The sequence below is a fragment of the Camelus dromedarius genome, chromosome 20 (genome assembly GCF_036321535.1).
Source record: "Camelus dromedarius isolate mCamDro1 chromosome 20, mCamDro1.pat, whole genome shotgun sequence".
NCBI lineage: Eukaryota > Metazoa > Chordata > Mammalia > Artiodactyla > Camelidae > Camelus > Camelus dromedarius.
The window spans coordinates 325,126-352,621 of record NC_087455.1 but is presented as its reverse complement, the minus strand read 5'-3'; the positions used below and the strand labels follow the sequence as shown (position 1 = coordinate 352,621).

Below are 27,496 nucleotides of genomic sequence, written 5' to 3'. Positions count from 1 at the left end.
CAGACTAGCAAGCCTACCTCTGCCCCAGCTTCCCTCAAAATACAGTCACTCTGGAATCCAGAAACTCCAGAGAGGGCGTCCGTCCCCAACAGACATGGAGATGTGTGACAGGGTGCCAGCCCCCACAGGAGACCCAGCCAGTGTTCACCTGAATGTCGTCCTCTGTGCCTGCAGATGACAGGCCGCCTGAGGGCAGGGGGACAAGACCAGGGCGTGCCCAAGTCAGACAGCTTTGCCCCAAGGCTGGGCTTGTTCTTCGTAGGGGCAGGGAACCAAGCGCAGCACCTCCTGGTCCCCACAGTGGCTGGGCTGAGTCGGCCTTGCGGGAGGGGAGCCCGCGAGTCCTATGCACTGGGTGGGGAACAGGAAGCCATACAGGCTTCTCCGAGTAACCAAGGTGAGGCTCCCACTCCCCACAGCTCCCTCACACCACTTTGAAGCTCCCACCTCCAGGGCCTGGAGAGAGAGGAGCCATGAGACAGGCCAGGGCCGCCCTGCCCATTGAGTCTGCAGGCCCGAGGTGACGGGGGTGGGGTGGCTGCTCTGAACATGGGGTGGCTTGGCCAGGGGTGAAGGAAGCAGTTCTTTTGTACTGCTCTCACAGTACAAAAAGCTCTCATAGGAGAGCCTGGTCTCCTAAGCAAGGGCCCAAACTCTCCCTTCCCTAGTAGCTCCCAGGGCCGGGCTCCTTCCCTGTGTGAGGACCCCACTGGGCCTGCTCATGACTGCCCTAGGGGCCCCCCTCCCTCAGGTGAGAAACCACTGATGAGCGCTGACCTCCACACAGAGCCCTGGACGCAGGACCAGCAGCTGGTTGCCGAGAGCAGCCTGGGGGCAGCTGGACCACTCAGACCCTGGCTCAGCCAGGCCTTGCTCACTGCCAGCAGACCCCAGAACTTGCCTCACATCCTATGGACACTGCACCTTGAGACTACAGAAGATAGATTCTCTCTTGCTAAATGTGCATAACTTATAAAAGAGCCTGTAAAGAGTTTAATTTTTTTCCTGGGAAGGACAGAAAAATCACCCTGCATTCCAAAAAGTCTGCTGAGCCCTGGTGACCAAGCCCTGCCTCCCTGGCAGTATGCTGGGGTTGCTGAGACCCCTGACCCCGCCTGCTCCCCTGCCAGGCCCATCAGAGGGGGCAGGGTCTCCAAGTCTCTCCTGAGGGTGTGGGGCAGGAAGGTGCAATAACAGGGATGGATAGACTCTGACCCCCAGCCAAACCAAAGACCCCATGCTGTCTGATTACAGCCACGCCTTTCCCTTGAACAAAACAGAAAGTAGGAAACAAGGGTGCCTTTTTAATTGCAATCAAATATGCCGTCTGAGGTCAGTGCCCCCGAGCCCGGCCCAGGAGCCGTGTGTGGCCCAGAGCAGGCGTGTGGCCCACTGCACTGCGCATGGGGTCTGAGGCAGGGCCGCTGTGCCGCACTGGGCCTCTCGGGTCCCCAGCAGCGTCTCCTCTGCGGTGGCCCAGCCTCCAGTGCCCGGGACAGGGGAGGTGGGGCGGAGGGCGAGGCATGAGCGCTCACACCTTCACACACGCATGCAGACGTCCCAAGGTTCCCTTCTTTTCCTTCTCCCTCGTCGCTGCAGTGGTCGCCTGCACTGCGAAGCTGCCACCGGCGGTGTGGGCAGCACCGCGGGCTGCCTACTTCTGTATCTGGAACAGGAAGAGCCGCAGGTTGATGTTCTTGGCGGCCAGCAGCTTGTTGCACTCCACAGAGTCGACGATGGGCAGCGGCACGTAGTCCGTCTCGTTGCTCTCGTTGGTGAAGACGAAGTGATAGATGACGGGGCTGATCTTCACATCGTCGTATGGGCCCTTGAGCAGCAGGAAGGAGCACTCCAGCGGCGCCGTGGCCTTGCTCTTGAGGAGCAGCTGGAAGGAGAGCGTGCGCTTGCAGGACAGGTTGGGGTTGCGCTCCGAGTCGTTCACACGTGCCTTCAGGACCCACGTCTGGTTCAGCACCGTGAACCGCGGTGTCTCGTAGTACAGGCGCGTGATGAAGTCATCCGTGCGGTAGGGCCGGAACTGGACCTCTGTGGAGACAGACAGGCCGGGAGGGCCGGCAGTCAGAGCGGGCAGGGCCGGGTGGTGGCGCCTTCCCGACCGGCTGAGGACACAGGCCCAGCCAGGGAGGAAGGCAACTTACCAGGACACCATGCGCTCTACTTGGCACAAGGCAAGTCAAACGCGATTATGGCAAACGGAGGCGCACACAAGCTTGGGGGAAACGACTATAAACAGAAGTGACACGCATTAGCTGCATGGAGTCCAGAGGCTGCGAGAGGTGAGCGGCTGGCCCTGCCGGGCCCCTACTGGCCTCCCTCCTTGCCACCCCTCAAGGCCCAGCAGAGGGAGAGGCCCCGCCCCAGGGGCGTGGGTAAGCAGACACACAGACAGGATGCAGTTCTGAGAACAAGTGCACTTTATTGGTTCTGATACAGAGCTGCCAGAAAAGCCGGCAGGAGGGCTGGCGCGTGGCACCCAAGCCTGCGCTGGGCTGTGAGGCGGAGTGCCAGTGTCTGGCCCAATGCTGGGCTCTGCCAGCCGGCCGCAGGCCTGCCCGTCAGTGGGCGACTGCTGTCACACTGTCCTCTCAGCACGGCCCATGGCCTGCGAGTCACTCCACGGAGGTGGCCAGTTGTTTCTGCCCGGCTGCCATTGCAGTCACGATGCCTCGGCCTGCCCGGACCCTCGAGGCCTGGCCTGGACTGTCTGTGATACGCTGCCCACCAGGATGGCTGAGGCTACGACTAATCAAGGGCCGTGGCCTTTTGCTGCTGAGGCCCCAGGCCCTCAGCCTCTGGGGCCTACACAGGCCTACACCTCGCCAGGCCCAGTCCAGGCAGCATGGTGTGACTGCTGCCTGTGGCTGCCCTTGATGCTCTGAGCCGGCCGCCTGGCGTGGGCTGGGCAGGAGAGGACCAGAATACCCCCAGCAGCTCCAGCGACAGCAGGTGCTTCTTGCTGTTCTCTGTGTCTAGACCAGCTTCTGGCCTGACTCCTGCTCCCCAGCGTGTCCAAAGGCAGTAGTGGTGGCCAGGAGAGCCCAAGAGATCCAGTGGGCCTGGGTGCAGTCCAGCCTGCCCATCTTGGGGCGTCCACGCCCAGCTCTGCAGCTCGACTTGGGGACCCTTGGCTCGTTCTGGAGCCCTGGCCCTGACTGTCTTCTCGCTGGCCTCAGGAGGCCCACAGCCACTGCAGTAACCGCCTGTAGGCAGGACGCGACGTCAAGTACTCTTCTTGCCCCTGGCTCCAAGGGGCGGGCCCCCAGCTCCCAGACCCCACAAGACACACTCACTTCCTGGTCAGATCCTGACCGTCCCAAGGCTGTGCTGCCCCACGCAATAAGGACATTGCCTTGCTGGGGTGGCAGGGCTGGGGTTGGGAGGACAGGGGGAGGGGCCTCTGTGAGAGCCATGCAGCTTCCCCCAAGGGTCCTGGTGGCCCCTTCCATGCCCAGCCTCCAGCCCACCTTCTCCCCTGCAGCGGAGCCTGTCCACCTGGTACAACTGTGCCCACTGCCCGGAGCCTGCTCTCCCCCATGCCCCTGGCGGCCGGGCCCCACCCCGACATGTGTGGTTTGCAGTGGGCGGCGGCCCTCACCTGTGTAGCCGATCTTCTCAAAGCTGAGCAGGCTGAAGATGCTGTTGTACAGCTGCATCTCCCTGCGGTGGCTCTGGTCCATCTCATCCAGGATCTCCATCAGCTCGTTGCCCGTCTTGGTTGGGTGGGCGCACGCGGCCTCATGCACCGTCAGCTCATGGAAAGGGCCGTGCCATGGGCAGCCGATGCGCTTGTACTTGCACTGGGTGACCCTGGGGAGGACGCAAGCACGGTGGTCACGCCTGCGCCCCATGGTAGGTGGCTGCGCCCAGGGGTCCTCCAAAGGGGGGCCTCCACCCAGCCCTGCTCTCACAAACCTCCCCTGAAGGGCACAGTCCCTGTGTGCCACCCCAGGAAGGGCTCAGAGCACGTGGGGCAGAGACTGAGAAGGAGCGCATGGGGGCTGCGTCGTGAAGTCTCTCTCCTGCTTGGCGACAGCTGCCACTGACCACGGTGGAGCCCACACCACTCTGGTCCACGTGTGGCTTGGCAGCTGGGCCCTGCCGGCAGGCAGCAGTGTCCACCAGCCAGGCGGGGGTGCCAGTGCGGCCTCACAACTCACTTCCAGAGCGCCTGTGCCAGCCATGCTCTCCTGGCCCAAGAATGCAAGGACAGTGTCTAAGAGGCCACCACACTGCCAGGAAGAACCCTGGAGGGCCAGGGTGATGTCCAGACACACACTGGCTACAGATCCCAGTGCTGTTCTGGGGGGCCTCGTGCCCACCACCCCCATCGGCCCAGGCTCTGAGCAGCTTCACGTGGCCAGCCCTGCAAGGTTGTCGCCAGGCTGCGGGCATGGAAGGATCTGCCAGTTACCTGTCCTGGCACTCCTCTTTCTGGTGTCTCTCCAGGAGGGAGCGGGGGAACTGGCACAGGCAGAAGCCACACTCGGAGGGCAGCTCACTCACGGCCTTCTCCACGGCCAGGTTGCGGCAGCAGAGGCTCTTGCTGATCTCGCAACGACAGTTGGGGCACGTGGCCTGCTCCTCCTTCAGCCGGGCATCTGCTAGTAGGTGGATAAAACAGCCAGCGCACATCAAGTGACCGTTAGTACACTGCGAAGAAGGAAAGGGAGATGAAGCTCACAGACCTGCGGGACTTGCACAGCCGCACGCGCCCCCTCCTCCCCACCCTCCGCTGGCCGGCCCAGGGCTCCAACTGCACAAAGGGCCCCAGGTGTGCCGGTGTTTGACAGGAGAGCCAGACCTCTCTCCTGGAGCGCTGCAGGCTCAGCTGGTGGGGCCCCGGTGGAGGGGGTGTCTCGAGGGTGGCCCTTGTCGGCTTGCAGAGGTTACAGCCCTTCATAAAGGTAGGCCCGCTGGCGGAGACTGCTTTGAGCACACTGGGGCTGGGGGCCTGGCCTTTTCCCATCCTGGGGCCAGGAGTCCCCCACAGAGCCTGACGGGGACGTCTACAGGAATGGGGGCACTCAGCCAGGCGCGGCAGTGGCCCTCAGCACACAGCTGAGTGGGCAGCAGACTCTTCCTACACCCCCTCCCTGGCTCAGGTCAACCCCTAGCCTGGCCCCTCCATATCGGCCTCCCCAGCCAGCACAGGTGAGAAGGCAGCTGCCACCTACCCGGTGAGGCTGGCTCCCCAGTGACACAGTTGTGGCAGGTGGGGAGACCCAGGACGAGGGCATGTGGGCAGGGCCTGCCTGTGGGAGGTGGGGATGAGGGCTGCAGGCAGGGGGTGTTGCTGCCCGTACCCTCCCACTGGGGGTCCTGGCCTGCGGGGATAACAGGCTGCCAGCTTAGCTACCCAGGGTGTCTCACTGTCCACACGCACGCCCTGAGCACCCACCTGGTGCTGCTGGGAGACACCCAGGGGCAGTGGGCCTGGCCCCGCAGGGGCTGACAGGGCTGGGGGAGGAGGGGCCCCCGTGGGGACCAGAGGTGCAAGAGCAAAGGCTTGAGCCAAGGGTCCTCTGGGGTAGACAGTCCCCCAGGCCCACCCCAGGGGCTGCTGAGGGCGGCAGGCAAAGGAGTCTCACAGAGCCCAGGGAGTCCTGGGCGGGGTGCGCAGGAACCCACTGAGGGCACTGGATCTCCACTGGGAGACCGGTGAGCAGGCAGGCCACGCTTCCACAGGCCCCACCAGCCATGCAAACCTCCAGAAAGCCACTGGGCTACAGACGTCCTGAGGGCCCAGGACCCTTCTGAGTGGGATACAGGGTGGCAGAAAGACTCACCGGGCCACTGCCTGGCCAAGCCCGTACATGATGGGGGCCTCGAATACACCAGCTTCCACCCCATTGCCTCAGGGGTCCGCGCACCCTGAGCTGAGGGCTGGAGGAGGCTGAGTGAGCTCTCAGCACCCATGGGCAGTGCTTGGGGTCTAGTGAGGGATGTGACCTGTGTGCTGAAGACCGATAGCGGGAACGGCGGGGCTGGGGACAAAGGCTTCATTCACAGAAGCCACATCTGCACAAATGCCACAGTCTAGCTGCACTCAAATCTCAATTTCTAAGTCAGTTCAAAACTGAAAACGTACAAGAGGAGGAAGGTGAGCTGGCTGGCTGAGGTGGGGGAGTGAGGCTGGTTCTGAGAGCGGTCAGGGAGGAAAGCAGCCTATCCCGTCCCACCCTGAAGGTCAGTGGAGAAGCCAGAGACTCGGAGGGGAGGGGAGGGGAGGGGGACATGGACACCAGAGGCTGTTGCCGCCCCGTGGGAGGTACAGAACAAGAGCCCCGGTCATACCTCCTCTCAGAGCCCTGGCCAAGGGACAGAGGTAAAGCAAGGGCTACAACTACAGCTTCTATAAGGCAGGGAAGGAAGTGGTACCTGCTGCCTGGTGAAGTCCCAGTGAGGAAGCCAGGCAGGACACCAAGAACCGTGCCAGGGCCTGCAGGACACTGACACTCAGACACTCCCCCAGGGCCTGGGGACCCCCCACTGTTCCACGTGGCCAGCTCCAGTTCTACATGCCTCTTGATGAGATACTGCCCAGGCAGGGCCCGACCCACAGGGGTCTCTCCTGTCTCCAGGTGGCCCAGCCAGGCCCTGGGCCTGAGGGAGGGAGACTTGGGATGGAGTCCAGGGACCTCCTGAGGGGACTCAGAGGCAGCCAAATGTGTGACTGCTGACCTCCCAGCACTGCCCTGAAAGCCCACTGCTCTGGAGTGGACTGGGTACCCCTCCTGCCAGGCCTCTCCTTAGAGCCTGGGGGCTGCAGGGACACCCAAGCTCCTGGGCCAGGCCCCACCGAGCTTCTAGGAGCCTCCAGACCCAACAAAGGCTCAGGTAGTATGGCACCTGCCCTCCCCTGCACTCCGGGGAGAGGCAGGGTCACTGCCCCTTCAGCCCCAGCAGCTCAGCTCTGCGTCGGAACGTGGTGAACAAGCAAGATGCCCCAAGTGCTGCCAGTCTGGCAGAGGGACCAGCTAACGTCCACATGCAGCTCACCCTTACCAGCCCTGCAAGGGACGCTCTCTGGGTGGTCACCAGGTGGCTGCCTTGGCCCCAGCAGACACCCAGCCCAGGTGATCTGTCCATAGTAGATAGTCACCATACTCAGTAGCCTTCCCCACCAGCCAGGCCCCCTGGCCTCACAAGCAAGACCCAACTCTGCATTCAGACCTGGCCCAGGGCAGTAAGGGCCATCCCTGCAGAGGTCGGGCTGGATGGTACAGTCCTGCCCTGGTACCTGCCCCGATTTGCCCAGCCAGAAGCTGGGCCCCAGAGAACTCTGCCTGGCACCAGTCGCACACCAAGCCTCTGATGGACAGCACCAGCCAGGGCAGGCCCGAGTGCCTTACTAGACGCTAGGGCCAAGCCCCCAAGAGCCTGGGCCCCTGAGAGCAGGTCCTGCTGTGCAGGCCAGGCTGTCTTCCCACCGCCTTGCGGGAAGACCCCTGTGACGGGGAGGAGTAGGGAGAGGGGCTCCACAACCCAGGACAACACTGCAGGGCCTTCCAGGCCCTCCAAGCACAGATGCTGGCTGGACCCACAGGTCTCCAGCAGCATGACCTCAGGCTGGTCACCTTTCTAACAGAGCTTCAACTTCCTCATGCACAAACAGCAGCGAGGACAGGACCAGTCTTCTTAGGTGCTGAAGAGGTGGGATGGGACGATGTAAGCAGCACTGCAGCTTGGCCCCTAGCACAGAGGGCACAGGGCCACTGCCCTCCCTGGTAATCACCCAGCAGATCCCCCCCGCTTGCAGAGCCTCAGAAAGAACTCCAGGCACAAGTCTATGATTTCAACAACACTCCCCTATCCTTGGGTTCTCCAGCCCCAGCCAAGCCCCTCTGCAAATGGCCCAGAAATGGGCATCTGTACCTGCCCGCATAGGACATCACCCAGCAGTCCCTCTGTCTGCCTGGCCACAGGCAGCTAATGGACACCCAGGCTGTGCGTGCCCGGAGTCTCCATCTGAACCAGCTTCTCCCCTGCGGGAGCTGAAAAAATCATCTGGACTCCTGAAGAGGAGCCCTAGCCATCAGGTCTTGGGACAAAAGCAGTTCTTAGAAAATGTCCCCAGCTTCTGGGGGCCAGGTCCTCAATCAGTAGGCCTTTCAGGCTTGGAATGCCTCAAACCCTGCCCCCCTCCCATACTCTACTCTTTATCACTAAAGGAAGGCTCCGCGCCCAGACCCACATGAGCAGCCCGCCCTTCACAGCACAGCTGAGGGCACCAACCCCAACAGTGCCCCTCACCCCAGGGGGAGTTCCCCCGTCACCAGGCCCAAGAGGGCCGCATGGCACCCCACACTCTGCATGCTCAGCCTGAGGTTTCCTCAACCTCCTTCTTTCATTAAGGGACCAAGAAGGGACCATGCAGTGTCCAAGATGCACGGCTATCTCAGGTGAAGCCAGGACTCCAACCCTGCACAGGTTTTGAGTGTGAAGTCCTGGGCCAGCGGTTCTGATGTCACACCACCCGGAGGGCCAGGACTTGGGTGGGGACCAGTCAAACCCGCAGAGTCAGGTTCCTGCTCAGGACCTAAGTGCTGCCCAGATTGAAAGGTAACTCAAATGACAAACATCCACCACAAAGACACTTCTCATCTAGCCAGAGTCCAGAAAATTTCTCCTCTCTGTCCTTGTTTTGGATAGCTAAGCAAATACATTTTCAAAGCTCTTTTCTGCTACCTTTTTCATCTCAAAGCATGAGCCAGCCATAGTCTCAGAGCTGGGGAAGAGGATTCCAGGTCCTGTGGGTGGGCAGCCCCATCAGAGATTTCTTAAACATTACTTTGACCGGAGCCCGCAGTACCAGGCAGGCTAACAGATGCCAAGAAAGTGTGCTTGGAGGCTCCCCAAGGCATGTGCCTACATTGGCCAGGGCCTCCTCTGCTTTCTGGGCCTTTTACCAATGTGACTGCCGATCAGGTAACCAGCCCAACGGGCTGAGCCGAGTCCTGGGGGACAGGGACCTTAGGGGTGGGAGGTACAGCAGGTCATCCCCAATCCTCCCACTGGGCACAGTGGCAAGTGCCCCAGGCTGGTAGGATGGGACAGGTATCCTGCAGCCAGGAGAGAAGACCACCACAGCACCTCAGTGGTGCCACAAGGAAGAGGACAGAGTGGGCAGGGAAAGGGAGAGGGCACTGGGCAGAAGAGGCACAGGATCAATGGGCTGGAGGGGCAGGGCCCAGGTCTCAGCCCAGGAACGGTGGGCAGAGGGGCTGGAAGGCCAGTTGGTGCCACATTCTATGACAGAGGCCCCCTGACTACTCCTCCACTGATAGGTGTCACAAGGAGCTTTCCTGGCTGAGAACTAGGTCGGGGTGGGAGAGTCTGGACCACAGCTCAGGGCCTCGGCTGACACCAGTAGGGTCAAGGCCAGGCTTGTCTCACGGAAGACACATTGGGCCTTGTGTGAAGGGCTAGGAGAGAGCTTGGGAGGGGTGTCAGGGATCAGGCTGTGGCTGCAACACTTCAGGCACCATCAACTGAGGCTGGGCCTCCCCTAAAGAAGGTAGAGGAACCAGATCACACTGCCTGCATTCAGAACAGGGGCCAGTACAAGCTGCCCACCAACTGCTCCAGCACTGAACTCCTGTCTGAGTGTCCCTGCCACAACTCCAGCCTTCCTACCGCTGCCTAGTTGCCTGCTGCATGCCCACCCAGGACTCTGGAAGGTGGCTGCAGACCTTGTCAGGCCAGTCATCAAGGACATACCTAACACCCACACGGAGAACATCAAAGCCAACACCTGCTGTGCCTGCTGTAGTCCTGACCAAGCCTGACCTAACGCAGGCCACCGGAAGAACCATTTGCATGAGTGCCCTGGTCTGACCCCAGAGACAGTTTCCCAACCCAGGTGGTGTGATGTGCACGGCATGTGGGGAGCCGACACCGTGGGGCCAGGGGCTCGGATTAGGGCGTAGGGGAACAAGCCCAACCATATAGCTATGTCTGCTTCACCTCCGCGAAGGCTGCCCTGGAGGCACAGGGTGGTGTCTGGGGGCCAGAGAGCAAGCTCTCAAGCTACTATGCACCCAGCCACCCCCAGAGGCCCAGAGAGTTGTCCCCCTCGGCCCCAGTGCCAGGCACAGTACACAGGGCCCAGCATGGCCACTGGCTCTTCCCCTCACCCTAGAACTGAGCACCATCTGAAACTGCCCTCAGATGCACGGCATGGCTGCTGCCCGCCCTGAGCCGCATGTCCTGGTGGGGTCAGGCAAACCGTTGCCAGTAGGAACAGAGAGCAAAACACACCACATCCTGAGGCCAGCCCACCACAGACAACCAGTTCACATGACTCACCAGAGGACGCCAGCAGAAGTGGAGGGGCCGAGCCCAGGCCAAGGAGTGATGGCCGGCAGTGGAGCCCATGCCGTCCTTGACCTGATCCTCCCGGGAGCAAACCTAGCTTTGATGGCAACCAGGCAGTGGTGCGGGCCTCCAGGTCCATCCCGACCCCTGCCCTCACGTCCCCAACCAGGGTGGCAGGGATGGTGAAACAGAACACTGCATGCAGCAGGGAGCCACTGAGGCCTTCCCTTGTTCCCCCAGCCCTCCCTCAGGCCCCTCACACCCAGGCTCCAGCACAGGCATGGCAGAGCATCCACAACCCACGTGGCCCTGACCCGTGGCAGGTCTTCCAGCAGTCCAAGTGAGTTCTGCCTCATGGCAGGGCTCCAGCCAACCCTTCCAGAACTGAGGGCTCTCCTGCTGGTCAAACGTTCTAAAGCTTTTTCCAAGCCTCTGGAAACAAGAGGAGAGCAACCCCTCGCCAACGCCCCGAGTAGGGCAGAGGCCGGTGCCAGAACCCACAGCTCAGCACCAGTGGGCTCTCTTCACTCAGCAGGCCTATTCCCAGGGAAGCCACTACGCAGAGCCCACGAGGCCATGAGAGAGGCCACGGGTCAGGTGGCCCCAGCGCCTTCACTCTCCATCACAGCTGCTCAGCCGCCTGCCTCCAGTCTGAGCTCAGCTCCCAGCTCAGTGCAGGCTGGTTTAAACCAGCCAGGCTCAGAGACCCAGTCACCACAGCTCCACAGGCAAAGCTACAGCTCTCTGTGCTGAGCGGCCCAAGAGCCGGCACCACATGGCCTGTTATCATGTCAGGTCCAGCTCCAATCCACTCACAGGAGGGGAGATGAGGAGAACCCCAATTCCCCTATGCCACCCACCCTGCAACCACTAGCTTAGCTCCCTAGATTCTCATCCAAGGCCCAAGAAAGATTTCTTCCACCTGGCAGGATCATGGGCAAGGAAGAAAGAAGCCAGAGAAAGGACAAGTTCTGAGGGGCACCCATAAGGCTGAAGGCATTATGAGAAGCCCTACCCCTATCATGCTGGGCCAGGAGGCCTCTGGCCTCCCTGACCTAGGGCCTCTGGCCAGGAGCGTCCCAAAGCACAGGAGGGCAGGTTGAGAGCCTGTGTCTTCTCTCCAAGGAACTCAGCCCACTTCTCCGCCCATGCCCCTTCCTTCCTCTCTCCATCACCCAGGTGCACTGGAAGCCTCCTGAGCAAGCCACCTTACACCAGAGTGAGAAGGGTCTGGAGATCCAGAGGCTGGGGAAAGGGCAATCCAGACTAACTCTGCGCTGTTTATAACAGGTCTCTCTCACTCACAGCCAATGTGAGTATGAGAGAGGGACAAGGCTTCAACAGCCATGCCCAGCTTCTATAAATGCAAAGAAAGGTGATCGGGTATTGTTTCATTCTTCTAAGGGGCTCTGGAGGAAAGGGTTATCAGAAATGGAGGGACTGAGCTGGAGACAGACAATAGAGAAGGCAGGACACTGCACACTGGCCCTGGGACCAGAGTGTGGCCCCTGTGGCTGTATGGTGCACACGGAAGAGCAACCTGGACCAAACACCCCCCTCCGACGGCCCCGAGTGGGTTAAGGACTCTGAGTCCAGCCACCATGCTAGACCTTCATATAAAAGGAAAGCGGACAGACCTCCTGAAGCACTGGTAGCCCGGGAAGACAGGCCTGGCCAGGGTGAGGTGGGACGTGACAGGAGCCTAGCCTGAGGCCCAGCATGCCCAGAAGGAGCTGGACTGTGCTGGGGCTGGAAAAGGGACCCAAGCTGGGGGGCTTGATGCAAATGGTTCATCCAGACCAGGAATGAAGGGAAAGGGCAGGAAAAGAGGTATTTCCCTCCATTTTCAACGTTCTTCCGGAAAGAAATAGCAAGATGAAGCAGGTTCTTCTGCCCCCGAGAATAAAAGGGTACAGAATGCGCACGAGGACAGGTTTGGGAGGTGTGTATGCCAAGGAAGAGAAAAGCAGCTCTTGAGGAAGAGGGAAGACCAGGGCTCCTAGAGCCCAGGAGCTCAGGAATGAGGGGGGCACGCCCGGAGGTGGGGAGGGTGGGGAGGAGCGTGGGGATGTGTCACCAGCTTTCCCTGGGGTCAGCGTGAGGACTGGCGAGTGCTGAGGAGGGGCCAGCAGGGGACCTGAAAAGAGAAGAGGCATCTCAGGAAATAATGGGAGTCAAACAAGAAAAAAATAGGGTTCCGAACAAGAAACAAGAAAGTCCTGAAAAGAAGAGAATGAGGAGCTTCCGAACAGGCACCAGAGTCGCACCGCTGGGCCCCAGGGCTCGGGCCTGGCCTCCGAGGAGACGCGGTGCCTGGGGGCCGGCCGCGGCGGGGCTGGAGCCGGGCCGGGTCGGGGTCGGGCCGGCGGCCCTACCTGGTACACGGAGGCCTTGGGAAGGTCCAGGCAGACCGTGCAGCACAGAACCGAGTAGAGCCGCTCCTCCAGCTTCCCGCTGCCCGCCGCCGCCGCCGCCGCCGCCGCCTCGGCCGCCTCGGCCGCCCGTAGCCGCTTCTTGGGCGGCGCGTCGGGGTCGCCGGCCGCTTCTTGCAGCTGCCGGGCTCCGGCCAGGCCCGCCTCGTCTGGGAGCCCGGGCCCCGCCGCCTCGCCCAGCGCCGCCGCCGGCCCTGCGGCCGCCCCGGCCCCGGCCCCGACCCCGGCCCCGGCCGGCACGACGCCGGCAGGCCCCGCGGCCGGGCCGCCCCCGCCGGCCTCCTCCGCGCCGGACATCGCGGCCGGCCGGCCCGGCGGGCGGGTGCCGGCGCGCTCCCGCGGCTGGTGGTTAGGGGCGCCGCGCGCTCCCGCCGCTCTCTCGCCGCCGCCGCGACCCCGCAGCCCCGCTCCCTGCTCCGCCGCCTCAGTGGGTCCGGCCCGCGCGTCGCCCCGCAGCCGCCGCGGCCACCGACCCCGGCGCAGCCGCCATCTTTGTTTTCGCTGCGCGCTCCCCCGCTCCGGCGCCGCCGCCGCCGCCGCCCCCTCGTTCTCCCAGTCACGTGAGCTGCGCGAGGCCAATTGGAGTACCAAGCGGGCAAGACGGCGCGGCGGCCAGAACCAATGGGCGCGCGAAGGCCCACCCCTGCAGAAAGTGGGCGGGGCCCCAGTCGACCGGTGGAGGGGCACTCGCCCCGGCGGGGAAGTTCTGGGGTCTAGGGTGAGCGCTGCGCTTCCCGCCAGTCCCGGACAACGATCACACGCCTTGGGACCTCAGGAACGGAAGGCAGCCTCAGACCCCCGCGTCCGGGTGTGTCTGCGCCTTTGTCCTCCGACATGCAGGCTTGCGCGCGCGGAATTCCGACCTGGCTCGTAGGAGCGAGAAACCCCGCGGGCCACCCTCTCCCTCCTATGCGGGACGAGATGTGTTTCCACAGGACGCAAGCGCAGGGATTCCCCAAGGGAGAGCTCTGGACCCGGAATCTAACCCCCTGCTTGGCCCAATCCCGTTGCCTAACCTTGTGGTTGGGACCTGAGTAGGGGTTCACTGAGAAAAGTGAGGTCTTAGGAAATCAGGACTTGCTTTGCATGGGTCAGAGGTCAAACGGGTGGAGGTAGAGTCAGCCCTGGGAGGGAAAGTGCATTTCTGGGAACAGATGTGGTACGGCCCTCCCTCCCTCACCGGGCCTTTGGCCCATGAAGGTCACTGCCTCAGAGGGCCACCTGCCAGACCGTTCAAGGATATTCAGAACGAGGCTCCACCACATCCCAGGAGAGCAAGGTCTCCTATGTCTTCTCAGTCCAGCAGCCTTCCTGACAAAGGTGCTGGCAGGCCAAACTGGGTGAGGCCCCCAGGGCTGGTTGTAGTGCACTGCACATGCCTTCCTTTGCTCAGGAAAACCAGTTGCTGCCCTGGGAGCCTTAGGAAGCTTACTGGAGGACCCCTCAGTCCCTCTCAAGAACGGGCATATTCCATATTCCTACTAAGTCCCTAAGGTTTATTGGAGACCGAGCATCTCTCTAGACCCACAACCATGGCCTGCCCAGAATCAGGCCCCCAAACGTGCCTGGGATGTTGTTCCCCTCATTCTGGTCTAAGCAAGTCCTCACACTCAGCCAGAGGAGGAGACAGTGCCCAGCCTCTGCCCCCCTGACCAGTCACTGCAGCAAGCCGGCTTCAGAAGGAAGGAGAGTCCATCCCTAGGGAAGAAGGCCCCAGGAGCAGGCCCGTTAGAGACGAACGTGGTAGCCAGAGCAGAAACCCTGTCTTGCTATCTCCAATGTCACTCCCACTGCAGGCGTTGTGTGTGTAGGGCCCGGTGGTAGGCCCAGCTGCCTGCGGCCAGGGCCCAGCAGCAGATGTCCTCCTTCGGCAGCAGCAGCAGTCTGTCTTCCTCCAGCCGGCTCAGGAGGCCTGCAGCACCCAGCATCACACCCCCCCACATTCCGTAAGTGTTGGTCGTGAAAACAGCCACAATGAGGATGGTCACTGCGACCACCAGCACCACTGCCTGACTAGCCACAGAGCGGCCCTCGGCACCAAGGTGGTCACCAGCCACTGCCAGCACCATGCCTCCTCCCAGGAGCAGGTTGGCAGAGGAGCGGTCCCCATTCACCCAGTGGAAATCGAATGCCAGAAGGGGCAGGCCGATGACAGTAGCCACCCAGGCTCCAGCAAGATGGTCTTCATCTGTGCCCAGCCCTGGAACCAGCATGGTGGCCGCGGCCAACGCTTGGAGCAGGAAGCCAGCAGCGGCCCCTCGACTTGCCTGTCAACACAGGGAAGGGAGGAAATGTGGGAAAAAGAGGCCAGGGTGTTCCTTTAAGCAGGGAGGGGTGGGGGGTGGGGTCTCACAGAAGCCTGGCCCCCATACTTACCTCCCACCACCCTCTCCCTGAACCAGGGGACAGGCAAGGTTCTTGGGGTTTGGGAGTGGGCTACACTCCTGCCCAGCCCCAGTGTACTCACCTGGGCAGTGCTCACGGCAGCATGCAGAGACACCGCTCCCAGCGCCAGGTGGGACAGGGCGGTGCTCCACTCGCCCCATGGCCTGGGGGCCATGGCACCTGGGGCGGTAGTGAGTTTGAGGGGACAGGAAAGGGACCTCAACTTTGGAGAAAAAGAACGTAGAGGCCGCGACTGGGAGCCCTAAGGGCGGCTCTCCAGGACTCCCAGGTTCCAGAGCCCCATTTCTAAGTATTGGAAAATCAATCAAAACTCTTCAGAGCCCTGAGGCCACTGGACACAACCGTGGGGAAGAACGTAAATCGGCCGGGAAAAGAAGGGAAAATGCGGCTCGGGGCCTAGGCTGGGTGGGTGTGAGCTCTGGCGTCCTGGAACCCAAGTTGGGGCGCAGGGCCTTGAGGAGAGAGGCGCTGAGCGCGCGAAGGCCGACTTGGCCTAGTCTCTGCGCTCTGGGAGACGCCGTCCTCGGAACCAGTCCAGAAGGGGCGACCGCGCAGGAACTCAGAGAACCCTGAGATGCGCGGCCCGAAAGCAGCGGCGATGCGGAGGCAGAAACCAACCCACCACGCCGCCCTCCCGCTGTCGCCCCGCCTCCCGCGTCCGGCCTGCGGCGACCCCGCGCCAACCAACGAGAGTAGCGGAGGCTAGAGTGGCCGGGGGGGGGGCGGGGCCGGGGAGCCGCGGGCGTGGACAATCGAGAGACCCGGCCGTAGAATGTGGGCGGGGCTAGGAGGAGGGGTCTCTGCACCCTGGGCGGCACGTTAGCCCAGTGGTCTGCAGTGAGGGGAGGGGCAGTGAGGGGAGGGGCTGTGAGGGGCGTGGTGGTGAGCGGGGCGGTGAGGGGAGGGGCTGTGAAGGGAGGGGCGGGGCCTGAGGGGAGGGGCCGAGGAAGGAGCCTGCGGGAGCCGGAGTTGGACACCCGCGAGCGGAAAACTTGAAGCCGTTACCGCCGCGTGGGGGTTCCTCGCAGAGGATTGGATTCTAGAAGAGCGGGTGCGAGGCCGTAGCGTTCTCAGCTCGAGGTCTCCGCTTATTAGGGTGGCGGCCCCGGGGACGACTGTCTCTTGCCCCCTTTCCTCGGGCGCGCGTCCTCCGCCCGCGGGAATCGGGCCGAGGGGGCGGCCGCCGGAGCATGCGCACCGGCTTTGCGGAGGGCGGGTGCGGATTTGGGGCGCGGGGACGCGGGGCGGCGCGAAGCGGGGCCCTCTGCCGCCCCGCACTCCCATGTACGCCTTCTACTCGCTGCTGATCTACATTTTCTACAGCCTCTTTCGCAGGGATGGCGGGGCCGCGGCGGCCGCGGTCCCTGGGAACCCCTCCCAGGTGAGCGGGGGCGGGCGCAGCTCGGCAGGCGACCCCCTTCTTGAGAACCGCTCTGCAGGCCCGCAAAGCGTAGGTCCCATGGCACTGACGCGGGGGAGGGGCCGTGCGGAGGACCTCGTCTCTGGTGTTGGAAGCTCAGACCCCAGCTCCAACCCCTCGGTTCAGTCCTTGGGGACAGGGAGCCCCACAGGCTACATGGCCTCTATTCAGGGGCTCCCTCTGCTCCCTCCCTAGAGTACCCGCTGCAAGCCTGGGGACCGCCGCCGTTCTGACCAGACCACAGGAGAACTGTGGACCGAGCTGACCGGCCTGGTCGGTAGGTGCTGTTGGTGCGTCGGGAACGCTGCGTCCCTGGGTCCAAGAGGGATCGCTGCCGTCCGAGAGATGCTGGGGTGCCCCTGACCTCATTGGGAGGGAGGGACCTGGCAGGTGCCAGCTGGTGGCCTAGCCTCTGACACATGATCCAGAACGCCTATTCCTCCTACCACCTGGCCTCGCAGGCTGCCCGGAGTCTGAGGATGGGCCGGGAGGGGGAGCTGAGGGCGGTCCAGCCGAGGTCTCCCTGGAAGAGGCTCTGGTGCGTGTTGCTGAGTTCCTCTCAGTCCAGCTGGGGGCAGAGGAGAGCTTTGGGAATCCTCCCGACCTGAGCAAGGTAAGCGGAGTTGAGACTCTCCCAGCGACCTGTTTTGTCTCACCAGTCCTTCTGATCTCCACATCCCTGTTTCCCCCACCCCAACCTTCTTCCTTCTCCACTTTGATTCCTGTTTCTTTCGCAGCCTGGTGATGTCCCCCCATTGTTGACGGTGACTGGTCAGCTCTTGGCCCTCCTGGCATGGATTCGGAGCCCCAGGGGGAGGCAGGCCGTGCCCCAGGGGACTCAGGCAGCCTCAGGGGTGCAGTCCCCCATTCCTGCTGGTGCGTCAGGCGTAGTGAGTTCAAGAGGGAGTTTGTCAAGGGAGTGACACCCACCAGAACTTGAGCAGCCTGGAGTGCAGGGTCCTAAGCCCTGCCTTGCTCCTGAGGCGCCCCTTTCTTCAGGCCAGAGAGCTCTTCAGTCCTAACTGGGTTCATCTCACCCCAGGAACCCCATCCCAAGACGAAAGCCCTTCCCTTTCACCAAGGGGTGAGGCCCAGGGGCAGCAGCCTCCCCAGTTGGAGGAGAACCAGAGAGCTTGGCAGCGGCTGGAACAGCTCATCCTTGGACAGGTGAGGGGCTCAGGAGGCAGCAGGGAACTGGGAGAGGACTAGAAGGAGGTGGTCTACCCTGTGCCTGTCTCTCCTTTCCAGCTGGAAGAACTGAAGCAGCAGCTGGAACTGCAGGAGAAGGAGCTGGGCCAACTGCGCCTGGGAGTGGTGAGGCTGCGGGGTTGGGGGTGGGGACGTGAGAGATTTTCATTGTGAGTCTTGAGGGCTTCCTTCTCTGGCAGGGGGCGACAGACTCGGAGAAAAGGGTTCAGTATCTAACTCTGGAGAACAAGGCCCTGAAACAGAGCCTGAGCCTTACTCGGGACCTCCTGCTGCACTGCGGCCCTGGCCCCCTCAGCAGGGCCCCACAGGTATCCTGCTTAGTCTCTGCCGTCCCTGCAGTCTGGGCCTCCCGCACACCTGGTCTCTAGCAACACTTCCCAGGCTCCCGCAGGACCTCCTGCTTGCTGGAGCAGAGGCAGCAGCCAGGATCAGGGACAGTCCCCATCAAAAAGACTGATGCCCACAGGAGAATCCCTCCCCTCCACCCTATGGCTCCCCTCTGTGACTGACCCCAGGAGAGCAGAGGGACTTGGGGAAATGAGCCCTGCATGGAACTGGGAGGCTTGGATTCCTGACTGGCTCTGTGTTCTCCTCTCAACTTGACTTTCTGTGGGGCAGCTGGAGTGCCTCTCCCTGAGTTTCCTCCTGGCTCCATAGCTCACCTGGCTCCCACCCGTCCTACAGGAGGAGGCAGAAGCACTGGCGGAGCTCCAGGGCCGACTGCAGGAGGCCCAGGACACCACGGAAGCCCTCCGAGTCCAGGTGGGTGCTGGGCCCAAGGGCCGGGAAGTCTGGGGGCGCTGGGAAGGGAGTGTCTGAGGCAAAGCCTGGTAAGTGCCTGTTTCCTCAGTGACAGGGGTTGGGTTGGGCGGGGCAGCTGGGGGCACAGGAGATGCAGCTGCAGGGCCTTCGGGGGGCCCTCCAGCAGCTCCAGCAGGAGACTGAGCAGAACTGCAGAAGGGAGCTGCAGCAGATGCATGGGCAGCTAGCAGGTAAGGGCTGGGGCTAGGGAGCCCATGGGAGAGCTCTTGGGTCTGGGCTTTCCCTCAACCACCTTTGCCCACCAGGACTTCGTGCACGCATGGCCAGCTTGCGTCAGGGCTGTGGGGACCTCCGAGGCCTGGTCAGCACCTTTACCCAGAGCTGTCAGGGTTCGCTGAGTGAAGCCCGGGGTCAGGTCAGGACCACTGGCTCCCCTCTTGCACTTACTCTCTGGGCAGCATTGTCACTGGTCTACTCTGGGAACCTCTGTTTATCCTCTTTCCAGCCCCAGGGAGTTGTGGGCTCTGGAACCAGAACAACTTGTGTGATCCTGGGTGTGATCTCACTTCTGGGTGTCATTTTTGTTCTGTGCAAACTGGGGTGACAGTGAATCCCTCACAGGGTGGCCAGGAAGCCCTGGAGAGACCGATGATGTCCTTGCCTATGGTTCTCCTCTGGTTCCTCAGCTCCATCCCAGGCCCCCTGAATGATGCCCCCAGGGGCCTGAAGCCATTGGAAGTTGTAGATCACCACAGCTGGGGGGCCCCGTGGTGGATATTGCTCTCAGCACCGCACCCCCAACCCCTGGCTCTTCTTGGACTGTTTCCCTTCCTCACATCTTTATTCCCCCAGGTATCCTGGGCCCTGGGGGCACTGTCAGCTGGAGGGGCTGGGACCAAGTTCCAGGAGGCAAAGCAGGGGCCCCTAGCTGGATGCCCAGGGCGGCTGTTGGAGCTCAAAGGTATGGCATTCTTGGGGAGTACAGGGATGGGGCAGGGAGAGGTGGAGGAACTGGAGCCTCTCGGTGCTTTAGGACCTGGGAGGCAGCCCTGCTGACCTGCTCTCCACCCCAGGAAACATCCGTGTGCTGTGTCGGCTGAGGCCAGGGACACCCTCCAGCCTGGTGAGCTTGGAGCCTGGCCCGGGTGGCACTGTCACCACCTGCTATCGAGGGCACCAGCGTCGCTTCCGCCTAGACTGGGTCTTCCCTCCACATGCCAGCCAGGAGGAGGTGATGCCCCACCCTTGCGCCTGTGCTGACTGTCCCTCAGAGTCCCCTGGAGTCCCGAAGAAGTTCTGAGTTCCCCTTCCCTGTTGGCCTGCCCTCCTCAGAGGGAGAGTGGCTGGACTCTAGCAGGGAAGGGAAAGGAGTCAGAGTCTGGGAGGCAGACTGGCATCCTAGCTGGGCACCTCCTTTCCTTCCAGGGTTTTCCCTTTGTATTCCCCCACCGAGCCCTGCAAGCAGGAGACTTCCTGGTTTAGACAGGAAGATTACCATTTTCAAAAATACTTTTTTTTTACCAGGAAACTAATGATAATGAACGTGTCTGAAGTGACAGGCACTGCTCATGCAAGGCTGGCTGTGGAGCATGGCTGGGGTGCTGTTGTGGTGGGGACAGTGCTGTGACCTCCTCCCCCCAGGCTTCTTCAGCTGCCCACTCCCCGGCCCAGCCCTGACAGTGGGCACCCCTCCTTACTTTGTGGCCAGGGGAATGGTGGGGCACAGGTGATCTTCCAGCCTCAAGGCTTTCCCATTGTTCCACACAGATCCTCCCTGCTTCCCTCCCCTTTCCTGCTAGACCCAGTGAGCTGAAAAACAGAGGCTTAAGTCACAGAGGCTTAAGTCACAGCCCCACCACCACCTTGCCTCACATACACCATCTCCATCGCACACAGACTTTGCAACTCGACCTTCCATAGCTCAGGAAATGGAGGCTGAGAGTCGGGAGGGGGTGAGTCAAGGGGCAGAGCTGTCAGACTCAGACCTGTGCTGGCCTCACAGGGACAGAGTGTGATGAGAGTGCCTGGCAGGCGGCTGGGGCTCTCTCCCCTACTTCCTGGGGTCCCACAGCTGTTTTCCACCTACCTTTCTCTCTGGTTATCCTCCACACTACCCCCAACCCCGTCTTCAGCCTCCGTCCCAAACTGCAGCCCTGAACGGGGCCCTCCTTGTCCACTGTTTTCTGGATAGCCTTTCTGGACAGGGCCCTCCAATTCAACGCATCTGGATGACAGAGCTAAAGTTATCTGTTAGAAGTCCCCTCGCCTATGTTCCCACCTCTGCAACAGTGCCACAGTGCCCCCGCCACAGCCACCCCCAGTGCTTCTTTCTGGTCGTGGAATCTGAGTGACCCCACTGGCAGTTCTGATTCTGCCCTCTTGACTGGCAGCCAACACTTCACGCAGAACTGACAGCCCGCTCAGTTATCAGCCACCTTCTGGGCATGAAATCTGGCGAATTCATTGCTCAGAAGGCTGCTGCTGGTGTCCAGTTGCCACAGGACACAAGTCCCATCTCCATCTTCCCTTCACCTGCCTTTCTGCACCCTCTCAGGCTTCAGCTGGCCACTGTCCCCCACACCCATGGGGCCCTCAGGGTTCATCTGTCGTGTGCTGGGTGCTGCACTAGCCCTCCTGGTAGATGTTGCCACTTAACCCTCATAACAAGTGCCACTGTAGTCCTTATCTCTCATAGGGGAAGGCTGAGTGATTTGCCTCCAACCAGACGCAGGATTTGAACCTGGCAGTCAAGCCCGGGGTACTCTCCTGGCCTCCCAAGTGGTTGTTGTCAGGACTCCAGTACTCTGTATCACCTGTTCTCTTTTCCTGTCATGTCCCTCCCTGTCTTTGCTTGGCAAATTCTTGCAAATGCCATGTTCTCCAGGGAGCCTACTCTGTCTGTTGGAAGATCCACCCTCCCATTATGCTCCCCTAGCTAGACCCATCCTCCTCCCAGAGAAATCGATTTGTTCATGTCCGGGGCTTAGGGCCCCTCCCACTCCTCCTACCCCTAGGTCTTCAGAGAACTGGAGTCAGCTGTGCTGTCCTGCCTTGGAGGCTACAGTGTCTGCATTTTCACCTATGGTCAGACGGGGACAGGGAAGACCTACAGCATGGAGGTGGGAAAGTGGGGAGTCTGGGTGGCTCCTGAGGCCAGGGGCTGGGAAATGAGCCTAATGTGGCACCCTGCCCCGTCCCCAGGGTCCACCTGAGGACCCTGGCATAGCTCCTAGGGCACTGCAGTCACTGTTCCGGGAGATGGGGACAGGGGGACAGCACCACGTGACACTCAGCATGGTGGAGATCTACAACGAAGCTGTCAGGTCAGGGTTGTCCCTGGCTGCCTCTGCCCCGCCTTCTTTTGGTTCCACCCTCCTAGAACTCCCAACAAAGCCCCCCCCCTTTCACACCCAGGGACCTCCTAGCCCCAGGGCCTCCCCAGCGCCTGGCCGTGAGGCAAGGCCCAGCAGGCCAGGGGGGAATCCAGGTGGCTGGCCTCACCCACTGGGAAGTGCCCAACCTGGAGTCGTTGCATCAGGTAAGGCCATGAAGTCCTCCAAGGCCCCGTGCGGTGCTCTCACCTGGGGCCCAGATCCTGCAGTAGGCCAGCCCTGTTGCTCCGGCCTCCAGATGCTGAGCCTGGGAAGGGGCAACCGGGCCACCGCCGCCACCGTCATGAACCAGCACAGCTCTCGTTCGCATGCCCTGGTCACGCTGACTCTGCGCACGGCGTCCCCACTGCGCGGTCCTGCCACCTCAGGTACCACGGCCCGCGCCTGAGCCCTGTGGGGGGCGTCGCCGAACCGACACCGGGCCCCCTTTGATGTCGGGCTCGCGCGTCCCCACAGGCACGTTGCACCTGGTGGACCTGGCCGGATCCGAGCGTGCCTGGAAGGCGGGGACAGCCGGCACCTCGTGGGAGGACCGGGACGGTGCCCAACGTCTGCGGGAAGCTCGGACCATCAATCGCTCGCTGCTGGCGCTGGGAGGCGTGATGACTGCGCTGCGGGCCCGCCGGCCACACGTGCCCTTCCGCGATTCGCAGCTCACACGCTTGCTGCAGCCCGCACTCGGCCCCGGCGCCACGGCAGTGCTGTTGCTGCAGGTGGGGCCCACCCAGCAGGACCGCGGGAGGGTGGTTTGCATGCCAGGCGCCGCCCATTCGGGCCCGCCCACCAGCCCGCTCCCTCGCAGATCTCCACGCGGCCCGAGGATCTCGGCGAGACCGTGTGCTCGCTCAAGTTCGCCGAGCGAGTGGGCCAAGTGGAGCTGGGGCCGGCTAGGCCCCGCAGGGCCCCGCGCTCTGGGACGCCCTCCTCCCTGAGCACGGACACACCGCTCACTGGGACGCCCTGCACGCCGACGCCATCCCCCGGCAGCCCGCCAAGCCCTGGCCTGGACAGCGGCTCCAGCTCGGCCCTCTCACCACCAGAGGAGCTGCCTTCGTAGTCCCGCCCGAGGAGTCTGGAGTCGCGTCTCTGCCGGCAGAGGCAGCAAAGACCCCACTCTCCTCACGACCTCCTCGACCTCTAGGGACCCAGTGCCCCCAAAACTCCCAGTCTACCTGCCTCTCCTCTAACCCCGTGTTTGGCCTGGGGTAATGACTGCCTCCCCTTGGCCCAGGCTCTCAGCCCCTTCCTTATCACCATCTGATGTTATCGCAGTGCGCCGCAGGGGGTCTCAGAGCTGGGAGGCAGACCCTGGCCAAGTGGTCACCAGAGTCACTACCCAGCCACCAAATATCAGACTTGCATTAAAATGTTGTCTGTTCCTTTACTGTTATCTTCCCCACTACCACCATCAAAACTAGGTAGGGCCTCTGTTCCCTCTCCCCCAGAAGGTGCTACCCCCTTTCCAGGCATTTGAGGAAGGACAGGATTTCAGGCCGGAGCTGCCATTAGGCTTTCCCTCCCCCAGCCCGGAGCCAGGGAGGGGAGGTGACTGATGGTGATGGATGGTTGGATAGATGGGCAGAGGGCCAGAGATGATGGGACCAGGAAGGGCTACTCCAAACAGAGCCCTGCTCCCAGCCTTGCCTTGGGGTAGGTGAGGCATGGCTGACTACCAGGGCCAGGGTGACACCCAGCTGGGCCACAGCTCTTCTGGGGCAGTCCAGTAAACATGTGGACTCTCAGCTCGACTGATGCCTCGTGTCTCAATGCTGCTGTAGCTACGCACACCTCTTGGTCCTCTTGTCCTTGGTTTCCCCTCAACAAGCCAGATGGTGGCGGGAGAGGGTGGGAGAGGAAAGCTGCCCCTGCCCTGGGAGGCTCACAGGCTGCACCAGGAGAGGAGCCAGCCTGGGCTGGGGGCAGCCAGGTCTCGGGGGTGGCTACCCCACACATCGTAGATGCTCTTATTGGGTGGCACCCCCTGGAAGAGGGCATCTAGATCCCAGAGCACCCCTGGGGGGCTGTGGGTTTCAGGGGGCACCCCCCAGTAGGCGGGGTTGGTTGAGGGTGGGCACCGGGGGCAGGAGGTGGGTGGTAGTGGTGCCAAGGGCATTACCACATTGGGAGTGTAGATGGGCAAGTAGGAGGTGGGCAGCTGTCCCCAAAGCGAGGCCCTGTGACCTCCACCAGACAGCCCTCCTGGGTCTGAGGTACCCTGCAGTAAGTGAAGGGGCCATGTTCTGGAATCAGGGGAGAGGGGCGAGGGCCTGCTGGTTCCACCCTGGGAAGTCTCCCCCTCCACTCTCATGGGCCCTGGGAGGGGGCAGAGGGGCCACAGAGGCCTCTCAGAGGGCAGGAGTGCAGTGGGTACCTCTTCCTCCCGATTGTGCACTGAGCCTGACCGACTTGGGCTGCTCCGTGGTGCCCCCTCCCGAGAATCCCCTAACAGAGACTTTATGCTGAAGCCCTCGCTGGGCGGTGGCTGGGGACTGGGTGGCTGGTAGGGCCGGCCGTGCAACACGTAGGGGCCCAGGTCCTTGGCGAAGGCGCCCCTCGCACCTTTGCTCTGCCAGCGCCGGCACAGGGCCGTGTTCTGCAGCCGCAGCGCCTCGGCCGGGATCAGGCTCACATCAACTGCCCAGAAGTTGCCCTTGGCCTGGGGCTTCGCAGGATCCTTGGGCACCTGGTGGGGGAGGGGGAACAGTTTGGGTGGGGCAGCCCGACCCTGGATACTCAGGATTTCCGCCCGCGTCCCGCCCCCAGGCTCCGACCCTCGCCCTGCCCCACCTTGTGGAAGCACCGGTTGGAGGAGAGGTTGTGGCGGATGGAGTCTTTCCAGCCCTCGTAGTCGTCCCTGAAGAAGGGGAACACAGCCTGGACCTGACGGATGATCTGAAACCAGTGGGCGGCCAGCCGGCCTGTGCCATGAGCCGGGCGTGCAGTGGGGCACCTCTACCCCTCCTCTCATCCCCGCATAGGTCCCTTCACAGAACACCTCTGAGCCCAGGGGAAAAGGGGACACCACGCCGGGTAGGGTCCTGCCTTAGCATTTGAGCCCTCTCCCTGGGTGACCAGGCAGGGACTGGCCCCACTGGCATAGCTGAGTAGGGCCAGTTCGGGGTGGAGGCCAGAGCCTGAGCCTCTTGAGTAGCTCCAGGTGAGGGACAGGTCTGGGGACCGATCGGTAACGGACTGTAAGGGAGAGCGGGGATCCTCTCACCTGGGCCAGCTTCAGCCTGCGGGAGGGTGCAGCCTGGATCACCAGGGCGATCATGGCCAAGTAGGTATACGGGGGCTTGTCATGCCGCAGGTATCTCTTCTTCCTCCTCTTGGGGGGCTGGGAGGGCGACTCCCTCTCGGGGAGCCCCAGGCGTGGGTTGCTGCAGGGCCCCATGCAGGGGAAGCAGGCAACGTGGGCAGGGGCCTGGCCAGGTGGTGGGCGCAGGGCAATGGGGCAGTGTGGCGAGGCAGAGCTGGGGCCTGAGGCCAGGCGGGGGCAGGCGGGCCAAGCCCTTTATCATTCGGATGGAAGGGGGAGGGGAGGGGAGGCAAAGGGAGGTAGAAATAGGCGGTGGGGGAGGGGAGCATGCAGAGGGCAGCCACAATTAGCAGGTTTCGGTTAATCTGGAAGGGAGGAGCAGGGGAGATTCCAGTGGGGGCTGCAGGCGGCCACCCAGGCCTCATTCCTCACTCCTGGGCTGCCTTTGGCACCCCCCCAGAGGTGGAAGGAAAAGCCCTTCCAAGGGGTTTATGACCCACAGTTCCTTTATCCCAGCTGGATCTCAGGCTCGCATTTAACAAATGGAGTGATTTGCCCAATAAGGGGTGGGCCCTGCCCAGAGTTCAAGGCCGAGCAGCTAGCCCTAGCCTGACTTCGGTGGTAGTCTAGGAGGGCTTCCTAGAAGAAAGTTCAGAAACAAAAGAGGGACATGGTTGACTCAAGGGATTTTCCGCACAGGTTGCTGCAGGGCCCCAGCAGGCTTCCCCTGGCCCTTGAGGCCACTTTCCTTCCCACCTTGGTGCGGGTCCACAGTGAGTCCTGGGAGCTGACCAGCCCTCATTATTCACTGTGTACCTCACTGGCCCTGGGAACCTGGATCTGCCTGGCCCCAAATGACATCCTGGAAGCATGTTTGTCTCCCTCTTCCTCTTCTGGTCCCTTGGGAGAATGCCACTTGGTTCTCTTGGGCACTCAGGCAGTGCCTTTGGGAGGGTGTGCATGGAGGGAGAGGCCTTCTAGCTGTAGGGGTTCACTGGGGGCCAGGCCTTGAGAATACAGCCCCATGGGTTATGGTTCCTTCCCAGGGGTGCCCGGGAGGACCACCTGGCTTCACACTAGGCAAGAGTGAGTGCAGGTGTGTTACATATGGGTTCACAGAAAAAGCTTTCCAGGCAGCCTCAGGGCCCTGCAGGTTAGGCTCGGAGGGAAATGCTCCCCAGGCTGGTGGGGAGCTGCCCTGAGCAGAGGAGGGGCACTCCAGGAGAGGGAGTGGAGACTGGGGAGGCCTGCAGGGCCAGCACCCCCTGCTCAGGCCTGGCCCCAAGGTGTGGTCCTGGAAAAATGCATCTGGCTGCTGCCCTGAGACATGGTCCTCCTGTGTCTCAGACCCTTCTGTCCCCTCACCTCCTCCCTGGACATCTGGTCTGTGGCTCTGATCCTCAAGTCAGTCAGGGCCTGTGCTCTGTACCCTGCCTCAAAACCCAGATTCCCTGCTGGTGAGGACTGGGCACCAGCTGTGGTGGTGGTGTTGGTGTTAGGACCCCAGGACCTGAGGGAGGTCACGGGAGCACAGGGACACACTTTATATCACTTTACTCCAAGAATTCAGCTTTTCATATGCAGCAGCACCCCCCCCCATTATACCCTTGAAGTATTGAAAATCTGCAGCATGCAGAGGGTGCCCAGCTCTCACTGAGGTGCTGAGGGAAGGAATGAGGGATGGGAGCTCTGGAGGAAGCCTGAGGCTGGGATGGATGATGCATGGGGGCACCACACTGTCCCCTCCACTATCTCAGGCCCTCCCTTCAGACGGCACCGGGCCTCCTCTGGACTCCTACAACACCCCGCCAACTCCTGTCTGTTTCCAGGGCTCTAGCTGAGGGGTCCTGGTGTCTTACCAGGCTACATATAGCTTCCTAGCCCCACGCGGTCAGCAAAGAGGTCTTTCTCTCCAACAACTCTTAAGTCACACCCTTTCCTCCACTGGTGCTCCCTCGCTTCCAGGATAAAGCCCGCTCTTGGTTTGGCGTTCAAGGCTCCTCATGTCCTGACTACTTACCCCCGCTGCCAGCCCCCACCCTCCTAAACTCCCACCTCGGCTCTTCCCATATCTGCAGTGCACTGGGTCCTTCCACTTTGACGCAGGCTGTTCTTTCCACCCGTGATGCCCCTGCTTTGGGGTCAGTCGAGGGTCGAGTGAACTGTGTGTGACCTTTCCTTAAAATCAGCATAAATAGATGACCACCTTTCTAAGAACCTTTTAACTACTTGCCCTCCCGGCCTCAGCCGGGTCTCATCCGCACCGAGGATGCCCCAG

The 27,496-nt window shown here is 62.2% G+C and overlaps 4 protein-coding genes across 7 annotated transcripts; 1 reads left to right on the top strand and 3 right to left on the bottom strand.

Annotated features, from left to right (window-relative positions):
- Positions 1–1,284: 1,284 nt before the first annotated feature.
- On the bottom strand, positions 1,285–13,082 carry ZFTRAF1 (zinc finger TRAF-type containing 1). Of its 2 annotated transcripts, none has more exons than XM_064476693.1 (4): positions 12,714–13,082; positions 4,433–4,671; positions 3,617–3,828; positions 1,285–2,046 (listed from the first exon to the last, which is right to left on the bottom strand). In XM_064476693.1, exons 1-4 carry the CDS (start codon positions 13,065–13,067, stop codon positions 1,655–1,657), a joined length of 1,197 nt encoding a protein of 398 aa, XP_064332763.1. In that variant the 5' UTR covers positions 13,068–13,082; the 3' UTR covers positions 1,285–1,654. The 2 variants fall into 2 exon arrangements, with proteins under 2 accessions (XP_064332763.1, XP_064332762.1); XM_064476692.1 differs by lacking the exon at positions 1,285–2,046 and adding an exon at positions 2,418–3,221.
- A 1,163-nt stretch (positions 13,083–14,245) lies between these two features.
- Positions 14,246–15,837, bottom strand: TMEM276 (transmembrane protein 276). The gene is made up of 2 exons (XM_064476694.1): positions 15,238–15,837; positions 14,246–15,037 (listed from the first exon to the last, which is right to left on the bottom strand). The coding sequence occupies exons 1-2, from the start codon at positions 15,328–15,330 to the stop codon at positions 14,552–14,554; spliced, it is 579 nt and encodes a 192-aa protein (XP_064332764.1). The 5' UTR covers positions 15,331–15,837; the 3' UTR covers positions 14,246–14,551.
- A 545-nt stretch (positions 15,838–16,382) lies between these two features.
- Positions 16,383–23,701, top strand: KIFC2 (kinesin family member C2). Of its 3 annotated transcripts, XM_031439905.2 has the most exons (18): positions 16,383–16,557; positions 16,792–16,873; positions 17,058–17,209; positions 17,334–17,472; positions 17,639–17,763; positions 17,845–17,910; positions 17,985–18,113; positions 18,490–18,567; positions 18,683–18,797; positions 18,873–18,982; positions 19,420–19,528; positions 19,641–19,798; positions 21,582–21,686; positions 21,769–21,890; positions 21,982–22,105; positions 22,198–22,327; positions 22,416–22,672; positions 22,762–23,701. In XM_031439905.2, exons 1-18 carry the CDS (start codon positions 16,459–16,461, stop codon positions 23,014–23,016), a joined length of 2,355 nt encoding a protein of 784 aa, XP_031295765.1. In that variant the 5' UTR covers positions 16,383–16,458; the 3' UTR covers positions 23,017–23,701. The 3 variants fall into 3 exon arrangements, with proteins under 3 accessions (XP_031295765.1, XP_064332761.1, XP_031295766.1); XM_064476691.1 differs by lacking the exons at positions 16,383–16,557; positions 16,792–16,873 and having other exon boundaries at positions 17,070–17,209; positions 17,334–17,486; positions 18,734–18,797; positions 22,762–23,338; XM_031439906.2 differs by lacking the exons at positions 16,383–16,557; positions 16,792–16,873 and having other exon boundaries at positions 17,070–17,209; positions 17,334–17,486; positions 22,762–23,338.
- Positions 23,690–25,555, bottom strand: FOXH1 (forkhead box H1). Its single transcript, XM_010998743.3, has 3 exons — positions 25,180–25,555; positions 24,747–24,851; positions 23,690–24,642 (listed from the first exon to the last, which is right to left on the bottom strand). Exons 1-3 carry the CDS (start codon positions 25,351–25,353, stop codon positions 23,839–23,841), a joined length of 1,083 nt encoding a protein of 360 aa, XP_010997045.2. The 5' UTR covers positions 25,354–25,555; the 3' UTR covers positions 23,690–23,838.
- Between the last annotated feature and the right edge of the window lie 1,941 nt (positions 25,556–27,496).